Source organism: Mesitornis unicolor, unplaced genomic scaffold (assembly GCF_000695765.1).
Source record: "Mesitornis unicolor isolate BGI_N332 unplaced genomic scaffold, ASM69576v1 scaffold18225, whole genome shotgun sequence".
Classification (NCBI taxonomy): Eukaryota; Metazoa; Chordata; class Aves; order Mesitornithiformes; family Mesitornithidae; genus Mesitornis; species Mesitornis unicolor.
In genome coordinates, this window is record NW_010185022.1 from 3,612 (window position 1) to 26,489 (window position 22,878).

General features: G+C 36.7%; 1 protein-coding gene across 1 annotated transcript in view; it reads right to left on the bottom strand.

Annotated features, from left to right (window-relative positions):
- Positions 1–22,878, bottom strand: part of LOC104540803 (zinc finger RNA-binding protein-like) — a gene marked incomplete at both ends in the record, with an annotated part of 26,655 nt that overhangs the window by 3,607 nt on the left and 170 nt on the right. Inside the window, 17 exon segments of the mRNA XM_010184694.1 lie at positions 758–853; positions 1,673–1,770; positions 6,716–6,857; positions 8,276–8,426; positions 8,613–8,818; positions 10,479–10,641; positions 11,024–11,169; positions 12,126–12,245; positions 14,145–14,338; positions 15,229–15,517; positions 17,657–17,848; positions 18,859–19,040; positions 19,043–19,096; positions 20,387–20,605; positions 21,361–21,444; positions 21,447–21,504; positions 22,738–22,878. The exon segment at positions 22,738–22,878 is cut by the window's right edge and continues 3 nt beyond it. Coding sequence (XP_010182996.1) covers positions 758–853; positions 1,673–1,770; positions 6,716–6,857; positions 8,276–8,426; positions 8,613–8,818; positions 10,479–10,641; positions 11,024–11,169; positions 12,126–12,245; positions 14,145–14,338; positions 15,229–15,517; positions 17,657–17,848; positions 18,859–19,040; positions 19,043–19,096; positions 20,387–20,605; positions 21,361–21,444; positions 21,447–21,504; positions 22,738–22,878 — 2,535 coding nt within the window.

The window sequence follows — 22,878 nt, forward strand, 5'->3', positions numbered from 1 at the left end:
ACAGTGCAACTGGATTTTGTCTGTGAACCAATACAGTCAGAGCTAAGTTTACTTTCACACTACATATGCTTCAGATTTTGTTTCTGGATAACTTTGTCTGGTCCACAGACTGAACACCTGTTAATATCTGGAGCACAAGTTGCTCTCCTGGAGAGCATCATTTAAGACAGTCAATGCAAGACTTGGCTGCAAGAATTAAGAGATGTAATGTGGTACAACCTAGACGTCTAAGTGTCACTGATTAAAATGCTAATGCCTACCACAGACTGTACTGAAGTACTATGGTATTTCACCTTGCAGAAGAGACATACTAATTATCATAGGAATTGCTGTGATTTATTCTTTCAAGTAGTCTCTCTGTTATCACAGATCTATCTAGCCACAGCTGACGTTATTTTAAATAAGTTTCAGTAAATTCCAAGCAATTTGGAGTAATTGGTTACAAAAAAACCCAACAAGTTCATCTATACAGAGTAAAGGAAAACAACGCTGAATTCTAGAACAAGAATGCTACCCACAAAGAATCCAAAGAAAATTTCTTGGGAAAAAAAAAAAAAAATCAGCTCCCAGTGAGAAAACCTCAGAAAATCAAAGTTCTAGGGGGAATCTGGATTGGGAAAAACATCCAAAAATCCCAAACAAAACCTTACATTACTTCTTGAAAAAGTCTACATTTAAAACTGTTGTAACACTGCCCTGTGCTTCACTTGCAGTACTATGTGTATTGAAAGGATTCATCCAACGGAACATTACTCACCCAGCTTGGAAAATCAGACCAAGTTGGAACACGCTGACAGAGGTCACGAAGAATACGTATGATAATCACACAGGACTGAAGACCATTAGCTCTAGCCTTGAGAGCAATACAAAATCAAATTAATTAATCCCAGCATCTACAGCAAATAGGACTTGTTGAAAGACTAAAACACCACTGTTCAATGGAAGCTCGGATACAAGATTGAAACAAATCATTCTACAACTTTATTCCATGAGCTGCCATTTACAGCAGTATTTTATACAGGGTTAGTAATTTAAGGTGGTAGAAGTCAAAGTGCACAGGTTATACAAGAATAACATTTCTTGATCCCCTGTACACTTTGACCTATGTTCATTTGTAACAATAAATACAGTGTCTTTCTATGTTAGAAATAAAAAGGATAAAGATCTAAGAAATAGGTATAGAGACTGAAAGGTCAAGGGAATCTGTTTGGTTTCTTTATTGTGCCTTTGCCAGAATGCAAAGTCACTAAACCAAACAGTTGCTTCTCACCTTTCATTCCCTAACACTTAGTACACTTAAAGAAATAGGGAAAAAAAAGTCTTAAATCTAAACACAAAGCTTTAAACACATATTCCATTATTTAAAGCAAAGTTACTCTGCAGCCTTATGGAATATATAACAAATATACAACATACGATCACCCCAAGCGAGTCAAGCTTTCAACATCGCCTTCTCCATGACCAGAAAAAAAAAATTATGTCAAATGAGCAACAACTGCATAAAGCAGTTCCTCCATACTCAACCTTCTACATTTAAATTTAGGGACCAGAAAAATATTAAGTATTATTAGCATGAACAACGCTGAGTGTTTTCACACAGTTAAACATTCATATTGCAACTGAACTAATCTCTCATAAGGCTACAAGAAGAAAGTAAAATGATGTTCCGAACCTGGAACCACTTAGCGTGGCGTAGAGCAGCCAGAGCGTCAAGGCATTTTTGCCTGTCCAAGACGTCCGGTGGGTCTTTCACCATACCCGAGGTTATATCTAAAATGGATTGAATTGGCAAAATGCAGTGAGGAATGGGTGTTTGACCAGGTGAGCAAGACACTTCCTTAAAGTAGCTTCAATGTCACACATGCCATTTGAAGTTTAAACCCTTGAACAACAAATGTAGATGTTCAATAAAAGCCATTCAATTAGGATTAGGGCATCAATCCAGTGTGAAGCTCAAGAGCATATTATACTTTAGCTCTGAGGTTACTTTCAAATGCATTGCAGATTATGCAATGCGTAGGACGTCTTCATTTAAGCTAATACCAGAAAAACACATATCCCCTAAAATTAAGTACTGAAGGAAGGATGGTTGGACACAGTGCACCAGCACAGAGAACACAAGACAGAAGGAACACAAAAATCCACTTTAACCAAGCAGAAACATTCAGACTTTGTTTCTTGTAAATTTTAATGGTCATATGTTATTTGGGACCTATTCTTTGAAAGAAAAACTAAGTATGACAAATCTTAAAGGCACTAGATGTTTAGTAATTATGTTATTTGTCTCATACTTGAAATTATTTTACTTTAAAAACCTGACTAAAGGAACGTGAAATGTTCTTCAATATTACAGAGTTCCATTATTTTCTAGTACTCTCTCTCTTACTCTTATAAATAAAATTCCTCAGCCCACAACATATGTGCTCCAATAACATTTAGAATTCAAGGAAGTATCTGAAAAGGCACCGCTTTACTTAAGAAAAAAAAAAAGAAAAGCAAAGGACAATTTAAAAAACAAAGCAGAATGTCTGAAAGATAAAGAAAATATAGTAGATCTGGTATACTTAAATGTTCAGAAAATAAGCTGATTGCTTTGTTCCAAAGAGGAAGAGAATACAGGCCGTTTTGGAAGTTGTTTAATCTATGAAACTGGAACCACTGAACAATGTGAAATGGTATCCAATAAAAAATGTACAGATATAATGTAGTGACCAGCTTTAAAATTTGCTTTACTAATTATGAAAATGGTTATTGTGACTAGTAACAAGGTATATTGGTAGCATAGCTGGTGATACACCAGATAAGATGAAACAAAAAGCCCTCACTTAATGGTACTCATTTCAAAAGAGCTGGCTGCATGGAACAATATATTTTACTCCAGCAAGATACAGATTTAGGTAAGTCAGAAAATAAAATAAAATATTGAAACTCATGAAACATGCCTGCAAGCAGCAGCTTTTAAGGATGCTGAAGAAAAACAGCTGTGAAATCACCTATATTACACAAATGTATATAAATTTGTAGAATAATTTACTATAGAGAGTGCTAAAAAGCCATGAATGAACATGGTGGTAAAACTTTGCAATATAATAATTAAATTTAATCTGAAGTACTTCACTCAGATTTGAGCATTTTTTATATAGGATAGTTTCATTGCTCTGCATAGGGCTAAAAACAGGAGGATTTCAAAATAAGAACAAAGCTGAGAAGAACATGGGTCTCTTCTCACACAGATATTCAAACTTATGAACTAGATGTTAAAGTGGAAAGATGAAAATCTGCACTAACAAGGCATTTACAGAGCAAATGAAGACATCTGAAGTGGTATTTCCTTTAGAACGAAACAAAGCAACAACCAAAAACCCCGAACCTATAAAAGAGAGGTGCTAGGTAAAGTAACTGATGAAACAAGTACAATCTAGATAGAAGAGACAAGAAGTACATTTAGAGAAAACCCACAGCAGAAAAAAGTGGCAAAGTAAGGCTGAGAAATTAAGAATAAAAATATGGGTTGTTGGGCCTAGTAGACTAATCAATCAATTTTTTTACATTCTTCTAAAACTAATATGCAAATAGGTGACACTGTGCAAACTTTTAGCACAATAATTCATTACAAAATTTAAAACTCCAATTACTTCTAGCTCTGAAAAACTTCAATTTGGAAAATAATTTTACTAAAAAGAATTACAGTTTAAGTGTGCAGATGAGAATCTTACTCAGTACTGGTAATGTTGATCTAAAATGTGGCAGTAATAGATAATATATGAATACCCTTGAAACTTCAAAAGACTCTGACTTAAAAAGAAAGTCAGAAGTTGCCAAGGCACCTATTGCACTGAGAATACATTGACTGAAAAATGTATAAATGAAACTCTTGTAATATTTAATCTGTGGATTTTTGCATCTGTTTCACATTTCAGGATTAACCCCTTAAAGACTATTCAACTTAATTCAGATGCCTAACCTATCACCCTGTTAAGCTATGACAAAAACCCGAATTTACAAAAGATAAGCACGAATTCTTATCCTATGTAACTTAATTTATTACTAGCCTAAATATAAGGGGTTAATCTTCCGTTAGACATGCCGTGTCCACACTACCTCTTCATTAAAGTTAAAAGGTGTATCAATTTCAGTAAGTTTTATTATGGGAAATACATTTTACCCAGTCAACTATTTCAAGACTAGTGTGAACACTGCTTAATTCTAGGAGAGAGACAAAGACAAAAAGAAAAAAACAAAAAAAAAAAACCAACAAAAAACCAACACAAAGTAACAGTAGATGCTAGGACTATGCATCCAAACCCCCTCCTTTGTAAAGCATGGCAGGTGTGACACTGAGCTTTAGAAAACCTTGGTCAAAAATCCTTCCGATGTCTTGGCAGCAACCCCTGACAGGAATCAAGTCCCTCTGCTAGAAGGCTTTGGACCGGGGCTGTTAGCTAAGGATGAAAAAGACACACGCGCACACGTATATGCGTTTATAAGTACGTACACTTTGTTTGCTGAAGGAAAGATTCCACAGCAGGGGTTAGAGCACTTTGAATATACCAGATTCAGTAAACTGTCAAACGCACAATACTGTAAGAAACAGTAGCTATGCGGTTAACAGTTTTATTTCACTGTATTTTTTTTTAGCCTCTTATCATGTAATGGGATTATTACACATCAAACATGATTCTACTCCACGTGCAAGTCTCAGTCTCGTCTTTACTCAAACTGGTTCTTCCGGTAAAGCCTTCCTTATCACCTGAACTAGCTCCCCAAGCGGGCTAAAAAAAATGAAAACTTTAAAACATTGTAAGACACAGAGCATGAGAAGCTGCAGTAAGAAAAAACACAAACACATATTGTTACTCTGCAGCAAATAAGCAGCAGTCTTCGTAATAAGGCCTTCTTTGCTGCAATGATTTGCAATTCAGTCTTCTATTTCCTCTAGAATCAAAAGTGAACTTTTCTGCACATTCATTTTATACTGCTCAGTGTCTTGAAGAGAAAACTAACTCGATTTTGCTTGCCTAGAGGCAGTACTGCATTCAGCAGTGAATAAACTCACAATGATCATTTTGACTCAAGTGTGGGTCAGACAAAAATACAGATTTGTTTCCTTTAGGTGACATAAATTATGGGATTTATTGCAGTAATTGGAAATTTTATTTTTAGTCCACATAAAAGAATTTTAGGCCAGAAACCACTTAATCAAAATTGAATATTGTAGCAGGAATTTATACTGCACTTTTGCACAGTACATTAAGAAATAAACACGGTGTTTCAGGCTAACTTCATTTTAGGGTAATTTAATCTAATAATCAAATCTTTTAAGGTATTTTTTATAATCTTAAGTAATATGTGAAGTCAGATTCAGCACAGACAAACCAAGAGCCATGTTACACTTGAGATTGTCAAAAACCAAGTAAAATTGGTTGGGTGTGACAGTACATGTACAAAGCCTTTATAGATAGGAATAATAGGCACAGCTTAAAAATCATGTACAAAGCACTCTTAAAGACTCTTCAGAAGTCATCCAAACTAGAGAATGCATCTTGAAAATTTTCTTTCTAATTATGTAGAATGACTTTGTTAACACAGCTTGCTTACAATGCACTAGTCACAGCTATAGGACATTTACTAATGCAATATAAACACCTCAAGTATTTTAGAGGACATGTAATGATGAGATGAAATAAAAAAACCTCTGTGGCTTATATAAATACGTATATACACAAGCACATGTATACATGCACACATACAATTTTTTTTAACCTGCATATGAGAACTGTTAAGATAGCCTCAGATTTCCTATTTGTAGGTTCACTGTCAAACACCAGAACCCTGTTTGCCATGAACTCTTTCAACTAAGAAAATACAGGATTAAAAGGAAACAAAAGTTAATTTTATCTGACCCGTAAACAAAAAGAACCAATGTACTGCAGACATTAATCATGCTTGTTGGCGTAAAAGCTTTTGGAGCTTTGGAAGTGTTACAGAACAGACCCTAAGGCAACACTGCTGGCACCAGAGAAACTGTGGACTTCAGAAATGTGAACTGATTTACAAACTCCACCTTCTGCTTCAGCTCAATGACAAAGTCATTTCTTATTGTACTAGTCTGGGTTTGCCAGTTGGATAGAAGACTGGTTGTAATACCAGGAGCCTAAATATACTCAAAAAACACTCCAGACAAAAAAGCAACCTCAGAGAGCTGGAAAAAATCGCATTGTCATTAAAGTTAGAAGCACTGTTACCATCAAAAGTATTATAAAAGTGCATTTTATGTGGTGCTGCTATTTGGGATGTGTAAGTGATTGTAACACCGATCCAGTTTAAACCCGAAAACCTGTGATGTGATTTTCTAAAACCATACAATCTTTCTCTTAGGGCAAGACTGCTCTAGAAAGCCAGTTTATAGCCACTTGCTATAAAATACTTAGTTTTCCACGTAATTTTAAAAGAGGGGAAAAAATAGTCAAGTTTGTACCTTTTCCAGAAAGCTGAGGTTGGACATAGAGTTAGAAATTTTAAAAATTAAATAAACACGTCATATAAGCATTTATTTTAACCAACTGTTCTCTACCAAGACTGTTGAAAAACAAGGTTTCAATCAAATGCATGTGCCAGCATGTTGCCTTCCAGGACCTTAATGCCATCATAAGCAGAATAGATAAATGTAAAAAAATGGGTGAAAAAGAAGTAACATCTTGAACAACTTCCCAACCTCCATCCCTCATGTTCTCCTCCCGAATGACTGGAGATGTCAGTGTGATAGTAACTTGCATTTTGGGTTCCACACATGAATTTAAAATAATTGCTGCTTCTGGAACTGCACACTTGATATCGTATTTCTCAGGACTTATTACCTAAATATTGAGAAACAGAAATTTCCATTAGCATGTGGCCAATAAAAGTATGGGGAAGAAACCAGATCTTTTTAACAGAAAGAGAGAAATGGAATATAATTATATGAAGCAGGTACCTCTGTATTCAAAGAAACCACAATAAACACAATGAAGATAGTTATATAAATGGACTTGCGTACTGTTTATAAATCATTAATGAAAATACACAGCAGTCACCAAGCATGCAAAAGAAACAAAAAAACTACCCATAAAGGAAATTCGAATATACTTCAGTTACATAACAAGAATCTTGACAGTGTTTGAGAAAAAGAAAAGCCTCAGTTCTTGAAATGTCTTTAATGACTTAAAATGTCAGTTGGGTGTGTTTCTCACTGGAACAGAGGAGCCTTTAAAAAGCACAAAGACGCAGTGGCTGTTCTTGAAGCTTACAGTTACAGGACAGGCACTGCTATGTACATTCTATACTTGGCTGCCACATGATAAGAACAAAGGGCAATATAAACACCAGGGGGGAAAAAATGTAACTAACAAGGTGGTTATTCCAAACTGCTTCTTGCAAGTAGATTTAATAATTCTGAATACCCCCAAAAGGAAGCTGTAGGCACCTCTGTCACGTTCTCCCACAAACTAGTGGGACAAGTGACTTCTCCACAAAGCCAGACCAAAATGTGCAGTTTTTAAATTTTCTTCTGTTACTTCAAACAAAAGCAAACTCAAGATTAATTTCTAATTAATCTGATCTTGCTAAAGCTTCTCCCAAGCCACTGATTCTGCTGAACACTTTACCAGTCTGTACTGAAATACTAATGTTGTGACAAGCACTCTGCAATGATGGCAGACAGGTTTTGTATGGCAGAGAGCATATAACTTCACTTCTTGCAGAAATACAGCAAATGTTTTGCATGAATTCTGCATGTATGTTTTGTTTCTTTCTTTTTAAAGGGCTAAACTGAAAAAAACCCCACTCAAGACTTAGTTAACTAACTGTGGGACTACAAAGCACTCACACATACAAACTGGAAACAAGAGGTAAGTACAAACAGACTGGCATTAATGGAAAACTTTATTCTTCAGGTAGTAAACTTCCTGTAACACTGCACAAATTACCTGTGCCGCTGCTGGTAACTGGATAATAGTCTTTCTCCTGCTCATTTATATTTCCTAATTAAATGAAATCCATTAAACGATGATTGATACTACACCACTAGCATAAACACCTGCATGGACACAATCTATAGAAAGCAAAACATGCAGCGTAAGTCCTTGAATTCAGATAGAAACACTCAGAAAATGGAAAGAAATTGAACCTGAACTTCGAAATGTGGCACAGTGATTAGCCCTGCAGACATCTGATTTGAGGACAGATTCCTACAGTGTCTTTACAAAAAACCAAATCCAAAAATCCGAATTCTACTTACTGCAAGTTGTTTAGGAAGACTTTCAGCAATACGACTGAGTAACGTCTTTGAAGGCTTCTCAGCACATAACAAAACAAGATTGACATTTCGGTCTCCACGGAGTAGCAAACCTTTAGCCAAAACGCCTACCCGTAAAACTCCTTTCAAAGCTCTGTGAATTATAGTTAAAAGTTGCATTTAAAATAATATAAAAAACTTTAAACTAATCCTGAAGATAGAAAAGCAAAATAAAATAGGAGTATTCCACATACTCTTGAATCCCTGGAAGCACTCGTAACAGTATAAGGAAAAACTTCAAAAACAAATTATGAAGTTCTTAAAAAGTAATAGAAAATACCTGTCTTTACTGCCATCTTTTTTGTCATCTCCCTCTTTGTTCTTGCTTTTTTCATGATCAGTCATGTTGTCAGAAACAAGTTTCAAAGCACGCTCAGTAATAGAAACAATTTTTTGGACTGCTTGAAGTTCCTCCTCGGTTGGATATATAGCGGCATGTTTGGTCATCACATAGCGGTCATCAGAGGAGTCAGGGCGGCGTAGAGGCTAAACAGATGAAAAAGCATATTTCTGAAATTTGGGTACACTTCTAGGTTCATAAATGGTAAGTGAACAAAAGCTGAACAAGTGGCTAAACAACAGAATATTCAAATCCCAAAATCGCTGAAATGTAACAAAACATGAACTGAAGTGTCCCTAACAGCTTGAACTGGTCAAAATCAACCATGTCTGAAAAAACCCACTAAATGTATCAAATTAAACAAATTATGAAATCCCAGGATCAAAAGAATGTCCCCAACATAAATATCTCTCTCTTAACTGAGAAATACTTGCCTACTGCAGCAAAATAAAAGTCTCTACAACTACTTCCATAGAATCACAGAATTCAAATAGGAAGAGACCTCAGGAGGTACTCTAGTCCAAGCTCCAATGCAAAGCATGGGCAGGTATAAGAACACACCATGTTGCCCAGGGCTTTATCCAGTCAGTTCTTGAAAACTGCCAAAGATGGCGGCTGGATAACATCTGTGTGAAAAAAATTATTTCCTATATTTTCCTATATTCAATCTGAACCTCTTATGCCTCATCTTCAGATAGTTGTATCTTGCCCTAACATGACTGTAAAGAGCCTGGCTCCATTGTCTTTATAATGCACAGGTATCTGATACCTATTACATCCCACTGAAGCACTCTCTTCTCCATGCTGAACAAGCCCAGATCTGTCAGTCCCTCTCCACAGGGCATTCATTCCAAAACCTTGACCATCCTGGTAGCCTCACACTGAACCTGTTGTGCTCTGTAATGTCTTTCTTGTACTGTAAAGACCAAAACTGAATGTAGTATTGCAGTTTGCATTTAATGAAAGCTGATCACTTCCCTTCATCTACTGATTATGCTCCTGTTAATAGAACTCAGGATGCTATTGGCCTTCATTGCTGGCAGGGCACACTTCTGACTCATGTTCAGCTTGCTATGTGCCAAGACACCCATATCCCTTTCAACAGGGCTGCTACACAACCTGTTACTCCCCAGTTGGTACCAGTGCAAGGGGTTATTCCTTCTCAAGTGCAGCATTAGCCATTTGTCCTTGCACTATTCCATAAAGCTCCCATTGGGCCATTCCTCCAGTCTGCCTAGGTGCCTCTGGATGGCAGCCCTGCCCTCAAAGGTATCAATGATGCTCCCCACCCCAAACTGATTCAGTTTCAAGCCAGCTGCAAACTTGATGAGTGTGTACTCACTATACCACCTTTCGGAGCACTGATAAGGTGCTAATGAGACAAAACAGAATAAACTTATGTGACACTGCACTTGTTACTCACGTCCAGGTAAAGTATGACCCAGCACTAACCATTATCCTCTGGGACTGATGATCCAACCACTTTTTATCCATACATGTCTACAATTGGATAAATAATGTTCTATAATGCAACTAAATAAAAAATAAAATAGTACACAAATCCAGAGTGACTTGTATTTCAGAAGAAACAGTATTTGTCTTCAAGGTATTTTTTTGTCATTTCAGTGGACTTTACAAGACAGGTCCACCTACACTTTTCATTAGCATATAATTTCTTCTTCACTTCTCCACTTTATTAAGAAACACTGGAGACAACTGAAGTAGCACTGAATAATTTATAGTTCTTAACTGTGCCTTCGGGTTAAGTATGATTTAATAATTTTTTTCTCAAGTTAAGACACTCACAGCTGGTCCCTGGGGCTGAGGAGGCATTCCAGGTCTAACTCCCAGCAGGCCTAGAGGTCCTGGAGGACCATGAGGATATCCTCCATCTGGTATTCTGCGACGGTCATCCCAGTGATGCTGCTCTTCCTCCATTCTCCTCCAGTACATATCCTCTTCATATCGCCTGAAATACACAAATCAAGTGTTCTCTTTAGATAACAGATAGTACTTGAAAGCATTCTAAAGAAAAATCTTTTATGACATTGCTAACTAAATTCTAGTCATTATAAGCAACTACCAGTGAACTCCAGAGGATAAATAAAATGCACAGTTATTTTGTAAGTCAGTCTGAATTTGCAGCAAAATAATTCTATTAAGTCTGCATTCCTCAGAGGGATTGAACATTAATAAACAAAAAACACAAAGGGATAATGAAAACTTAATTTTAAAGTACAATAGTAGAGTTCCCAAAATAAGTATTCAAAATAAGTAACTACAGAAGCAGAGTTATAGATAATTTGACTGCAGCTTTGACTCATTCACTGAAAAAAAAAAAAAAGCATTACCTCATTTCCATCCTCCAGCGTTCTTCCTCTTCTCGCCTTCTCCAGTATTCTTCTTTCTGCATCTGTTTTCTCATCTTCTCTTCTTGAATTTTTCTTGCTCGAATACTGGGCTTTACTTCTACTTGTAAGTCTGGGTTTACTTTTTTCTAGTTCAGAAAAATATTGAATGAAATGTCGTTTTTCCTTTTCTCATCTCACATGTTTAACACATACTACTTGTCTATGATAAAATCAAGGGGAGTAAAATGCAGTTGTAGAACTGAACTGAATGAAGAGTTGATGAAGAAAAAAAATCTATGTCCAGTATTTTAAAGGAAAGAAATAGCATCAAATTACAAATAGTATGAATTCTCTCTTGATTTATATGAGAACAATGCAATTGAAGATTGAAATGCTATATGAAATATTAAGTAACTTGCTGTTCATTGTGTAGCAGGATGACTACTCCATAGCCTGAAAAAACATTTCATCTAACTACAGTGTGCTTTCTGATGCCCTGTGCCTGAAGAGTAACTCATACAGAGCCATAAGCATGAGTTACTGATTAACATTTTCTAGCAATTTTTTCTCTTCTTTCATCCCTTTCATGATTATGCAGATCCACTGTATCTCCCGTGACCACAGTAGCTTCTTCTAATACAATGTTACAATAATTAAAATCCACACCATATGTCACCACAGGTGTCTCTCCATTCATAACTAAAAGATCTGCAACAATTCTTTCACAAATGTTTTCACAAAGTGTTTATGTGGTTTATCCTGCCAAAAACAGTAAGCACTATTTTACAATATTTGAAATTCACAGTAGACAACATAAAGAACCTACTGTTGCTTACATATGTTGCACCATATCTTAATGTTGCAAAGTTTGCCTGACAGCAGTGTTTAAAATGTTCAAAAAACCCCTAACAAAAATAGAGTTTCACGGTCTACATTACTTTTTTTAAATACTATACTCCCTAAGAAATATATTTATCTGCCTTTTTAATATGCTGCTTACTCAGAGTATCTACTTTTGTCTAGTCTTCAAATGTAAGAACATGTAATCAGTCAGCTGACATCTGCTGGATTTTCAGATAGAAGCATTAGCATTCCTACCAACCTTGTACTGAAGTCTGTGCCGTCTTCCTTTTAAGTGCATCTCCTTGGCGTTAGGATCATTAAAACTGCATTCACAAAGCTTACAGTGAAAGCGGATCACCTTTCCTTCGTCGTTTCTTACCTGAAAAATGAAATTGTAATACATTTGGCTGTGGTTTGTTGCTGGTTTTTTTTTAAATAAAGATGATGTAAAATTAATCTAATTCAGTGGCACTGGATAATGTCTACCTGTCTCAAAACATGCTAGAAAGTTCACACAGTAATTGAAAGAAGGTAAACTAGAACTTTCTGACAGACACAACGTTGTGCTTGGTAATGAGCAAGGAACAAAGTTCTCCCATTCCAAAAAGTACACAGCTTTAAACTAAGCCTGAACATACCGAGTGGAGTAATTACAAACCTGCAAATTATGAAAAATTTGTATTAGACTTCATCCACGTATCTCATGCAACCCACATGAAGAATGCCCCACAACACATAAAAGAAACATGCACAATACAAAAATGTAAACATATGCTCAAGCCTTTGCAGGTTCAATGTCTTGTCATTCTTATCTTCAAGGAGGACCCAGGGAATTACAGCTCAGTCAGCTTCACCTTGACCCCTGGGAAGGTGATGGAGCAACTAATCCTGGAAACCATTTCCAGGCAAGGAAGTGCAAGAAAACCATCAGGACTAGTCAGCATAGCTTCACCAAGGAGAAGTCATGCTTGATCAACTTGATAAACTTCCGCGATGACATGACCAACATCAATCCCGACGAGGGCAGAGCAGTTGATACAGTCTACCTGGACTTCAGTAAGCCCTTTGAAACAATCTCAACATAACATCCTCATACACAAGCTGTGGATGTATGGGCTGGATATGCATATATTGAGATGGACAGAAAAGTGGCTAAATGGACAGGCCCAAAGAATGGTGATCCGCAGAGTGAAGCCTAGTTGGAGGCTAGTAACTAGCACTGTACTGTGTACTCAAGAGGTCAATACTGGGTCCAGTCCTGCTTAACATCTTCATTAGTCATCTGGATGTACCCTCAGCAAGTTTGCTCATGACACTAAACTGGGAGGAGTGGCTGATAACCCAGAAGGTTGCTCTGACATCCAGAGAGACCTCCGTGGGTCGGAGAACTGGTCTGATGGGAACCTCATGAAGCTGCACCAGGGGAAGGAAGTGCAGAGTTCTGTACTCAGGAAGAAACAGCCCCATGCACCAGTATATGCTGAGGCCACTTGGCTGGAAAGCAGCTTGGCAGAAAAGGACCTGGGGGTCCTGATGGACACCCAAGTTGAATGTGAGCCAGCAGCGTGCCCCTGCAGCAAAGGCGGTGAATGGCATTGTGGGCTGCACTAGACAAAGTATTGCCAGTAGGTCAAGGGAGGTGATTCTCTGCCTCTAACTCAGCACTGGTGAGGCCACGCCTGGAGTCCTGTGTCCAGTTTTGGGTCTCTAGTACAAGACAGACATGGACAGACTGAAAAGAGTCCGACAAAGGGCCCACAGAGATGATGAAGGGACTGCAACATCTCTCATGTGAGGAAAGACTGAGAGAGCTTGGACTGTCTAGCTTCGTATTCTCTACGAAGGCTGAGGGGGGATCTTCTTTATGTATACAAATATATGAAAGGAAGGGTGCAAAGAGCACAAAGCTCGGCTCTTCTCAGTGGTGCCCAGTGACAGGACCAGAGGCAATGGGTGCAAACCAAAACCCAGGTGGTTCTGAACATCAGAAAATACTTTACTACTGTGAGGGTGACTGAGTTCTGACACAGGATACCTGGGGAAGTTTTGGAGTCTCCATCCTTAAAGATATTCAAAAACTACCTGGACATGGTCCTGTGTGACTGGCTGTAGCTGGCCCTCCTTGAGCCAGGTGGTTGAACCAGATGACCTCCAGAGTCCCTTCCAACCTCAACAACTCTGTGATTCTGTTTCACGTTGAACAAATTTTCACTAGAATAGGTAAAAAAATAATACACATATTCATATCAGTACAACCAACACATTTTCATATCAATACCTCCTCGACATAGTCATGGCCTACTGGCTGGACATCACTTTGCAAGGCAGCAAGAGTTGTGGGAGTCACTGGTTCAGCTGCTGTGTCTGGTTTTACTTCCTGTGTTTGTACTGTAGCAGCAGGAGCTGTTTTAACACTTTCAGCCGATTTCATTTCTTCCAGTTTACTTCCTGTTGTCTGAAGCTTATTGCCACCTACAAAGCAAAAAAGTTAAATTGTTGATTTTCATAAAATGAGAATGTGATTACACATGATGTGCAAACTGAAGACTTTATATGCCAAGACTGACATTCTGGCCAAAGCATAATCAGTCTATTAAAATTAGTTAAAAATTTAACGTATTTTAAATACAAGTAAAGATTTTTTAAAATAAATTTAACAACATTCAAATAATTTAAATACTTAGTTTTTTATTTTAGCAATAAAAACTTTTGCTTTATATAACTGCAATTTTCATAATTAATTTTCATGGTTTTTTTAAAGAGACAGGACTGAATGGGAAAAACTCAAACGTATTTTAATAATCTCTTTTTTGTCATAATTTTTTTTGTTAAATGGATCCCAAAACTTACTTCAAAACCTTATGTTTGTACTAACAAAGGCAGTACATTCTCAGTGTTGCAACCGCGTAGATCTGTGCAACAGTTGCTTCCCATCCCTAAATGTCTGTAGTGCTTATTTCAAAAGTTTCCTCTATTGGATTTCCACTGTTAAAGGATGTTTCAGTTGCCCAGTTATCAACTGCTAACCTACTGCAGGTTGCCTTAACAGCCTAGGCTGTAACTGAAATTATCACCAACTGGACTATAGACTGCAATACTCCAGCAGCTACTACATAAAAAACCATAGGTGGGAGAAACCTCCAAGAGAGGTCAGGTGGAAACAACAGGGCGGTAAACACCGTAAATTTTGAAGAAAAAATTTTATATACATTCTTATTTTCACCTATCAGTAATTCTCTCAAACAGAACAGAGTTACTCATGCATAAAGTTAACTAAATACATTTGTATTTGCTGCACTAATTCTTAAAAAAAATTACAGAATAGGTTAGGTTTCAAAATAAAGACTGACTTCTGTACTTGCCAACAAAGTTTATTTTCGGTGTAGATATTTTCTTTACAGCTATATTAGCAGCGGCTGAAGATGTTTTGTTGTTGGATGCCGTGTTAAGTGATGTGTTAGCCGTGGGAGTAAGAATTTTCACTGCAGAGGATGCAACAGAGGAGTTCACAGTACTGCTACTAGTTGCTATATTTGAAGCAGAGGCAGTTGGTTTGGAAGCAGATGTGGATGTTGAGGAAGTAGCTTGAGTAACCACATTTGGTTCAGTTGAAGGAATTGGTTTGCCAAGTTTTGTATGCAACTTTACTACCTGTAAGAACAAGATAAATTAATTATATGATCTCCCCAAGATATAAATATAAAAAATATCTAATGCAAACATCAATACAACTAAAAAAATCGACACAGCTAAAGCTAGGTATTGCTTCTTTTTAGAAAGAGTCATCTTGGCCAAAAAAAGGACATGTAAAAGCTCTTGTCACCAGTAACAAAGAAATAGTAAATAGCTAACTTACATTGCTTATTTCCATTAGAAATTCAGACACTTACTCCAAAAGCTGTGTAGATATGAACAGAAAGGCAATAAACTCACAGTCCAGTGTAACTCAAGGAAACATTTTGCTCCAAGTGTTTCAATGTGACTATTTAGTTGCCTGGTTGCTTTTCACTCTCCCTCCAGAAGTGTAGTGTATTTAACTATTTTGGTTCCAAACAATATTTGTAAATAAGAGTAATTTAATTCAGATTCGATAAAACTGTCTCTTTTGATCACTGCATTTTAAGAGTATTCATATTGAAAGAATTTTCAGGCTACTTAGGAAAATGGAAGAGATTTCTTAGGCAAAGGTGTTTTTCGGTTTGCTTTTGGTTTTTGTTTTGTTGTTTTTTTTTTTTAAAGCACAACTGCAGAGATAGTTTAAGGAGAATGCAAGAGGCGTATTTCAGAGCTCTTTAGTATCTCATGGAAAGGAAAAAGGTATTCTTAGGAATAATAAGCAGAAGCCTTTCCACAGCATGCTTGAGATAGAATAATACTTCTTTTTAGTGACAACTGACCATCACCTGAGAAAGCAATGCATGTACTCCATAACAACAAAACATGCAAAATCAAAACCAAAGACTGGGTTTTGAAAATAGCAGTAAAAATTACAAATCTGCGAGACAGGCCTTTAATGCAAACACAAGTACACAATCATGATATGCACATAACTGTATACCTACACTTCTCGGGTTTTAGTTCTTAAAGTATGTTCTCCAACAGAGTACAGACATATTAGTGTCACACAATACTATAAATATTAAGTTTAAGTGACTCCTCAAAATTACTTTTTTTTTTCCAGTGGAATGAACAGGATTCTTCAGTGTACCACAGAAATAAATAGAGCCCTCTGAGGTTTCATTTTTACCCTTGATGACAACCTAAATTAGCAGTGGTTAGTGACAATCTATGAGGAAGAGAAAGCTACATCCAAATATATAAGAATAGATACTATACTCCACATATCTATGAAGTTAACTGGCACAACCCAAAAATATAATGGTTCAACTCATTAATGAAAGAAAGAACACTAGGCAAGTCTATCTAAATTATAATTCTTGCTCTTGTGGGAAAATTGTTTTAAATCTGCTGTAAGATTTACTTAATTTAGTAAGAACGTTATTGACACCACTTCATACAGTGTTCTAAGATGCAGAGCTATAAAAGCTGAATATTAATACTGTTACTGATCCTAATCTTTCCAGAGTTACGAGGAAAATCTGTAATATCTAAACCCACATCCTACACTGCCATTGCATTTACTATTGTATGGCCAAGTTTAAAACAGATCACGGGTTCACAGTGCAGCCCACAGTCTTTATTCCAGAATGCCCATGTAACTACACCAAAACAGTAGGGAAAATACACTTAACAGAAGTCTTCCAAGCATTCTCATTATAAAGTTTACTACAGGACATTGTTCCTTGCGTCTGTAGGTCAATTTTCTTTGCAAGAAATACCAAGGAGTGACACACAACAGTCCTGTTCCTTGGTGCTGACTCAGCTTACAGTGTTTCAAAGTGAACTGAAAGCTTCACAGCAGCAAACAAATAAGACAAATGTCACAAAAAGTCTTGAAAAGAATTAGAGGGCACAAGCATGCTACTGCATGTCCTCACTGACTCTTTTCCCTATCTTACTCTACACCTTCTTCTTATGATTTACATACTTTCCTCAATACATCCTCTTCTCACTGATGCTGTATTGGGCAATATTTTCCCGCCTTCCTTACAACAAAGCCCTTCCAATAGTAAGCTTAAAGATAAGCTTGAAACAAAAAGCAGAAAAAAATCTTTAAACAAAATAATTCAAATTATATTGTTTCTGTGTATCTTCTCTCAAAGATGAGAAAACATGATGGGAAAAAATACACGACTGACTTGTATATTACGAACAAGAGAAAACTCTTACTTTCTGATGCTTGGCTCCACGGATATGGGCAGCATAAGCATCTGCTCCAGTACAAGACACATCGCAAAGCTCACAGCGCAACTGATTCTGAGTTCCACGAGCAGAAGTACTGCTGTTATTGGTGTTCTGAGAAGCTTTCAATGCTGCTTCCTTCTTCTTGTGTTTCTGGCCTTCTAAGTGTTCTTTGTAAGTCTGTTTAAATAAACAATACAGACAAAATAAGCAGTCGTTGTACTGCTTGTTCATCATTTACATGAATACATGTAATACAGAACATAGCACAGAAGACATGTTTTTTATAAGAAGTACTTTCTACACTGAACACTTCTTCCATATGACATGCTATAAAGCATTATCAGGCCACTTCTAAGACCAAGAAACTTCTTCTCCACCACTAGGATTCCACGTTTAGGTAATACTCTATGGGCTTTTCTCCTCTAACTTCTCACTTCCTCAATCAAGTACTGGTCAAAAGATACTGCCATTGAAAACGTGATATGATCAGAAAACGACAGTTGCCTGTATTGCATTCAATTATTCTGAAATTTGAATTTCACTCAAACTATGAGACCATAGTGACTGAGTGTATCCAGAGAACTAAAAATATAAATTCAAAAGAAGGTAGTGCATAAATAAAGCTGTGCTTAAAATGAAATGCAGAAGTCGGTATTTGTTCCTACACCAACAGTGGCAATCTAGAGAGCAGACAGTGTGCGAAATAATGGCAAGTTTACCTAAAAAGCAAGAACTGTTTAGCCAGACACACACATTAACACTCTGCATGAACTGATACCTACTTTCTAGGCACTTATGCCCACTGTGAAACTAATCTGGGATGTTGGAATACAATTTTGAACAAATTTTCAGGCTTACCATTCACAAAATTTATGTAATTCCATATTTTGCAAAAAATATTTTCTAAGGTGTTTGCTATGCTAAAAAAGCAAACCAAATTCAAAGTTTAAAATATTTCTTAAGTCCAAAGCACAGCTGAGCTGAAGCTTCTCTGTATGAGCTAAGGGGATGTATCTTTATGTCTTCTAATAGGAACTCTAATAGCACACATTTTCATTTAATTATTATTTTAGTAAAAGTATAGAACCAAATCTTTTAAAATTAACAAATATTCTTAAAGGGGTCAGTTTTTTAGCTGAAGAAATTATGACTAAATGGTACAGTATATTATTATATAATACAGGTACCTGTGGTCCAGCACAGCTGATCTTACAAACATCACAGTAGTGGATCTGGGGCGGTTTGGGAGGTTGTTTTGGTTTCAGTTGCTTATTTTGGAATGGTGCCTTTTTAGTAAAGGTGGTCCCTGTCCAAGCAGCTGTTGCAGCAGCAGCAGCAGCTGCTGCCGCTGCCTGTTTCTGTTGCTGCCGTAATAGGATGATGCAGCTGAGTATACTGCAGCTTCATAGCCAGAATAAGAGGTACCTCAAAGATCAAAATAAAATAAATGTTACATCACTGTACATCATGTATCAATTACATAATACAGTAGTTCAAAACATGTTGCATAATAGAGTCGGGGGGGCAGGGCAGGGTATAAATGGTTCATTGAGATCAAGGCAGTCTGAATTTTTCTTGATGTTTCACAGTATACAAATACATAGCTAAAAACTGTATCAGGAATATATCTGATTTTATACACATCTTTGCAGACACACATGTATGTTAAGATATATCAAAGTATACCTAAATAATATGTGAAATTTCCTGGTACATCCGGTAAGAAGGGAGTATGATGTAACACGAATTTTAATAAAAGATTTATCAAAAACCACTTGAAGTAAGCAGTCTTCCAGAATTACATTTACTATTCAAGTTTCAAAATCACAAGGGTAGACATAATGTAGAGGATGGGGAAAAAACCATGAAGTTAAAAGACAGAATGGCTAGTGCTATTACATTCTATTTCACAAATTTATGTTGGTTTAGTGCAGAGAAATTGTTTGGCTGCTAAAACCTGGCTGTGCAGTCCTTGATTTCTAGTATCAGAGTTGAACAAATCAAGGAAACTGGGCTTTCATACCCTTGAGCCAGTTTTTCCCTAAACTTTCTACATTCTACTGGTTCAACCATTTTAATCCTCTGATCAGGCTCTGTCTCAAGAAAGTCTTAAAACTCCTTTTTAAACAGAAAAAAATCCCCAAACAAAACAAAAAGTTAAAGGTAGTTATAATATGTCAGTTGATTACCATGTGGCTGTAAAGTTAACATCTTTTCATCTTTAACTGCTTTCTGGATCTCTAATGTTTAAAGGAAAGTCTTTTTTTTTTCAGCAGCCACTCTCTTCCCATATTGGGTCAAGACAATCCAAACTTACAAGACTTATATTGGACTGCTTCTCCCTGCCTCTGTAACTGCTGTTTGATGGCAGTATGTTCTCCTCCAAGTTCCCTAGGTTATATTTGTGTGGATGTTTCCTTTCTTTTTCTATCCCCCATCTTTTCTCTCCAAATCTCACAGTAAGTCACAAAACACCATGCATGTAGCAATGCCAACACTTTGTATATTCTCACACATAGCAAAATAGGCTCATACAAACATCAAACCTCTTTTAAAGATACAGAAAAGTATTTTGCCATTACAATGACTTAACTGGTTGATACTTCTCAGCAGACTATGATGTAACTGAACACAAACTACTAAAATTCTGAGTATTTAAAGCCTCTCCTGTAACAACTGAAAAGATACCAGCAACACAATATGCAAAATTCTTACCAGAGTAAGTAACCGCTGTCGTACTGTACGTTGCACTTTGAGTATAGGATGGAACAACAGTAGCTGCAGCTGCTACTGGCTGAACAGTGGAGGATACCGGATATATAGAAAATGTAGTTGTTGCTGGACTTGGGGTTGCAGGTTTTATAGCTGTCACTTGTCGTGTTTGCTGGGCTTGGGTATACTGAGTTGCCCCTTGGCTATATCCTGCTTTCGGAGCTAATTAGGATAGAAAATAGAAGTGTACAAATATTGACATGTTTTAGTTGAACGAAATGGAAACCATATTAAGTGATACTTAATGATATGCCAGGGAATAAATGTCTCTTTGTTATGGTTTTGGTTTTTGTGTTATGATTTTATTTTTTACAGTCAGGGTTATACACTGTGTTCCATGTATCACACAACTGTTTAATCATGTCACAGCTCACACTAGTAAACCTCAGTCATTTATCTTTAACTGTGATGTCATATTTTTAGACAACCTTCTCATTCACTGGCTTTACTAGAATACGCTAAAAAACAAAGTATACCTAAACTTTCCTATTATTTCTAATTAAAGTAAAAAAAGTATAAAGGATTTATGCTTTGTAGCAATCATGATACTGATAAAGAGCTACATACATTAACTAAAGAATTAAAAACGAGTCTTTCTAATCAAGTTATCATCTGAACCCATCATTGACTATTTGAACCTACTTTAGCAAGTTTTCTAGACAAATCAACAAGAAGTCTGTCGTAAGTATGTTTTGAGTGTCCTTAACAATTGAAACCTCAGAGATAGCTACTTATGGCAATGTCACAATAATGTTCAAGTTCTAAGTGCACCAATTTTTTCGATACATTGAAAGATTACATGACAAAACTTTAAAAAAAAATCTCAGTAATGTGAAATATTCAGCAAACTATCTGTAAGGTATTAAGGTAGTACACAGATTGTGCATAATGACAGCAGTTTGAATCATGCCACCCACCTGTCTGGTAGTATGATTCAGCTACTGAAGGCTGAGGCTGGGCAGCAGCAGCCACAGCGGCCGGCGTCGGTGTTGGGTGTTGTTATGGTTTTTTTCTAAAAAAGCTACAGCCGGGGCAGTAGATCGAACATAAGAATAGGAATCCTAAAAATTCAAAAAAGAAAAAATAGCTAATCTCTCCTTTAAGTATATATTTGGAGTAATAGAAGTCATTAGAGGAATCAAAGAAACAATTTATTTTCTTCTGGTCTACTAAAATAGATTTAAAAAAAAAAAATTTATAGATGCAGTATATACAAATAAATGCATTTCTTTATGTTTAAAGACACTTTAGGCCTGAAAACAACCCTGATGGTCTTTTTCAGATTTAATACAGGAATTAACTTCATGCTACTAAATCACCTTCCCTAGCAAGTTATTTTTCTTACTGAAAAGACACGATTCTCACTAGCTTTTCATAATGCCTGTATCAGATTACATTTTTGTAGAATATGAAGTAAAAAACCACCACAGATCTCCACAAAATGTGAATTTCTACAAATCACAATAAATTCACAAATTTACAAAGATGACCCTGTATTTGCTTTAAAAATCCCATCATGAACAATACTCTCCTTAGTTATATTTTTATAGTATGAAAGTGATACTTTTAAAACCTTCTTAACTTTTCCACGTATCAACTAGTCTATTAGGGAACCATACCTTGTCTATAACGGCAAGGCAAGTAGCTCACTTGACACCTCTAGATCTCAGGAGATGACTAAAGGGGAGGGCTATATCTAGGTACATATATTCTCTCATCTTTCTTCAAGAAGCCTGTAGCCACATGAGGCAGTGATCCCACAAAGCACACCCAAAAACTACCCAAAGGGTAGTTCCTCTCCTAAGACAATCTTCTATCCTCCTGTGTTTGGTACTGGAACTCCTGTGGCACCCAGGAATCTGACAAAGGAACTATTTCTTCCTCCACTGAAGACTTCTAGCAGAGCAGTTTTTACAGCCATGTCAGCTCCATGACCCAGTTTGCTGCATGTCACTCGAACATTTAAGCTTGCTGAGACAAGACAGTACTACTCTTCTCAGCAATCATTTTACAAAATCACTTGGAAGTAAACAACAGTTCACTGCTTATTGTGTAAATGTCTAAATCTTAGCTCCTGCAGTACTAGTGCTGATAATCCTCCATATAGTTATACGAGACCACAGACACTTCACATTCTAGCAGTTTTTGCTACTAAGTAATTTGAGTTGTACTCAAACTGCGAATCACAGAAGAAAAAAACCACAAATATCAAACTCTTTTAACCAAATGGGCCTCCTCCTCTTAATGCATCATTTAAAAATCACAAAACAGAAGTAATTTTTTTTAGAACCCACCTGGTAATTCTGCGTAGTGACAGGAGGTGGTGGGGGTGGAGCTTCTTGTTGCCTCTGAGTATAACCATAATCTGTAGCTGTGTGTGCTGTAGGATAGCCTCCATATGCAGCAGCTGTTGCAGCAGCTGCAACAGCCACTGG